Source organism: Elephas maximus, chromosome 7 (assembly GCF_024166365.1).
Source record: "Elephas maximus indicus isolate mEleMax1 chromosome 7, mEleMax1 primary haplotype, whole genome shotgun sequence".
Taxonomy (NCBI): domain Eukaryota; kingdom Metazoa; phylum Chordata; class Mammalia; order Proboscidea; family Elephantidae; genus Elephas; species Elephas maximus.
In genome coordinates, this window is record NC_064825.1 from 59,776,918 (window position 1) to 59,780,154 (window position 3,237).

Sequence of the window (3,237 nt, forward strand, 5' to 3'; positions counted from 1 at the left end):
ACTTTCCAAAAATTTAGGTAAAAGTGTGTGGAATGAAAATATTGATAGACCCAGCATAACACAATTTTCTTATGGCAATCATGTTGCATGAAAATGTAAATAAAATGTAAAGACTCTTATTGTCATGTTCATAATAGCTATGATTATCCTACAGCAAATGTTCAGAAACATTTTTTGGGATGTGTATTTACAAAACTTAGTTCTATTATCTCTCTTGAATTAGCCAGCCGCTTCAGTTATTTATTACTGAAGTCATTATACAATAACAAAAAAGTTATAGAAAGTAGGATTCAAATTGTAAATTAATAGCAGTTCCACAATAATAGTAAGAGACTTCAACACAACACTGTCAGTCATGGACAGAATCCAAAAAAAAAACCAAATCCGTTGCCATCAAGTTGATTCCAACTCATAGTGGCCCTACAGCTCAATAAAGATGCAGATCTAAAGACCAAAAACAACAAACTTGACTGCATTGATATATAGAGAACTCTATACCCAACAACACCAAGGTATACATTCTTTTCCAACAATGAATCTACAAAACATCTCACAACATGGATTAACCTGGAGAGTATTATGCTGAGTGAAATAAGTCAATCGCAAAAGGATAAATATTGTATAAGACCACTATTATAAAAACTTAAGATTTACACACAGAAAAAGACAATTTTTGATGGTTACAAGGGAAGTGAGGTGTGGGAAGGGCAAATTACTAACTAGATAGTAGGCAAGTGTTAACTTTGGTGAAAGAAAAGACAAAACAATATAGGGACAGTCAACTCAGCTTAACCAAAACAAAGCCACAGAATCTTCCCGACACATCCAAACATCTTGAGGGACCAAGTTACTGGGGCTGAAGGCTGAGGGCTGTCAATTGGCATAACATAGTTCATAAAGAAAATATTCTACACCCTGTTTTTGTGGGTAGCGTCTGGGGTCTTAAAAGCTTTTGAGCAGCCATCTGCAATACATCTATTGGTCCCATCACATTCAGATCAAAGGAGAATGAAGAAAATCAAAGACACAAGGAAAATGTCAGTCCAAGGATTAATGGACCATGTGAACCACAGCTTCCACCAGCCTGAGCACAGAAGAAATAGATGGTACCTGGGTACCACCACCAACCACTCCGACAGGGATCACGATAGAGGGTTCTAGAGAGAGCACCAGAGAAATGTAGAACAAAATGCAAATTCACAAAAAAAGAGAAGACTTACTGGTCTGACAGAGACTAGAGGAACCTCCAAAACTATGGCCCCCAGACACTCTTCTAACTCAGAACTGAAGCTACTCCTGAAGCCCACCTTTTAGCCAAAGATTAGACAGTCCTATAAAACAAACAATAACACACATGAGGAACATGCTTCTTAGTTCAATCAAGTATAGGAGGCCTAATGGGCAATACCTGCCCAAAAGCAAAGATGAGAAGGCAGGAAGGGAAAGGAAAATTGGACAAGGGGACACAGGGAACTCGGGGTGTAAAGGGAAAAGCAGAGAGTACTGACACATTGCGGGGATTGCAACCAATGTCACAAAACAATTTGTGTATAAATTTTTGAATGAGAAACTACTTAGCACTGTAAACTTTCACCTAAAACACAATTTAAAAAAAGTAAAAAATAAATAATTAAAAAAACAAATTGTAAATTGTTGCACATACAGGAACTAGAAGTATTACTTAGACTTTAAATCTTTCTTAGCCAAGAAAATTTAAGTTTCCCTGCATTTTTAGGGAAATTAAAAAATGTCACAACATTTTCAGGGAAAACCATTTCTTCATTCTGGTTTGGATCTGCTGAGTCTTTATACTGTAGATGATTGGATTCATCAGCGGTGGTAAGAGGATATAGATATTGCCCATCAGGACATGAACCAGAGGTGAGAGATGCTTTCCAAAGCGGTGTACCATGGTGAGACCAATGATGGGGATGTAGAAAACCAGTACAGCACAGATGTGGGAAACACAGGTCTGCAAAGACTTGAGCCTCTCCTCCCGGGATGCAATTGCCGATATTGTGTGCAGAATGAAAACATAGGAGATGAGAATAAGGACAGCATCCAACAACAAGGTACAAATCACCAGACCCAGGGCATAAAAACTGTTGAAGCGGATGTCAGAGCAGGCCAGCCGGAGTAGATCCTGGTGCAGACAAAAAGAGTGGGAGAGGATATGAGGACGGCAGTAATGGAGGAACTTTAAACGAATGATGACAGGAAGAATAGACAAACCACTTCTCATCAAAATGGTCATCATGAAATGAACAATTCTACTATCAGTCAAAATAGACGTATATCTCAGAGGATTACAAATTGCTGTGAAGCGATCAAAGGCCATGGCAAGTAGGACTCCAGACTCTGTGCAAGAGAGACCATGGATAAAATAAGTCTGCGCAATGCAGGTATCCAGATCGATCTCCTGGCTGAGCCCCCACAGGATCCCCAGCACTGTATGCACTGTGGACAGCCCCATGCACAGGTCAGTGATGGCCAGCAAGGCCAGGAAGTAGAACATGGGCTGGTGTAGGCTCGGCTCAGTACGAATTACATGGAGCACCATGCTGTTTCCTAGGAACACCGTGGCATAGATTGAGGAGAAGGGAATTGAGAACCAAGGATAGTGCTTGTCCAGGCCAGGGAACCCTGTGAGGATGAATACCGAGGAATTTATAATGGAAGTCAGAGAAGAAGACATGAATATTTGAAGGGAATTTTCAAGGTGAGAGAAATATTACTCACAGTTTTATTTAAACCTGACTTTGAGAACAGTCCAATATAACACAGCCACCCTGAGTATGGTAGAGGTAAAACTAACTGTAGAATTCCAGGCACATTCAGCTCTTCAGGAAAAATGTAGCACAAGAAGACTTCACAGGGAACCTCCTTGGCATTATGTCTGAGAGGTTACGGGAGCAAATCAGTGTCCAGATCATTTTAGGCAAATTAGATTATTAAGAGCATTCTCTGTTGGTCTCTCTGAGCCACTTGTGCCACAAACATGGATGCACCTGAGCTAACGACTGAACACTTTCTCCTTGAACAGTGCTTGTGTCACAGGGAGTCAGAGCAGTCAGTTTTACGAGGAAGGAGTGATGAGCCTTGTGTAAAATAGGTGAGCCCAGGCTCCTGGGAGACTGCTAATCCCTGGCCAGTGATGTTGCAAGTGAAAACTGCCTGGCCACTTCCAGGCTAGAAATTTCCTGGGATTGTGAGAAATGGATAAATAGAAGCATTTCC

The 3,237-nt window shown here is 40.7% G+C and overlaps 1 protein-coding gene across 1 annotated transcript; it reads right to left on the bottom strand.

Annotated features, from left to right (window-relative positions):
• Positions 1–1,750: 1,750 nt before the first annotated feature.
• On the bottom strand, positions 1,751–2,695 carry LOC126079284 (olfactory receptor 51V1-like). The gene has a single exon (XM_049890212.1). The coding sequence runs from the start codon at positions 2,693–2,695 to the stop codon at positions 1,751–1,753; it is 945 nt and encodes a 314-aa protein (XP_049746169.1).
• Positions 2,696–3,237: the final 542 nt, after the last annotated feature.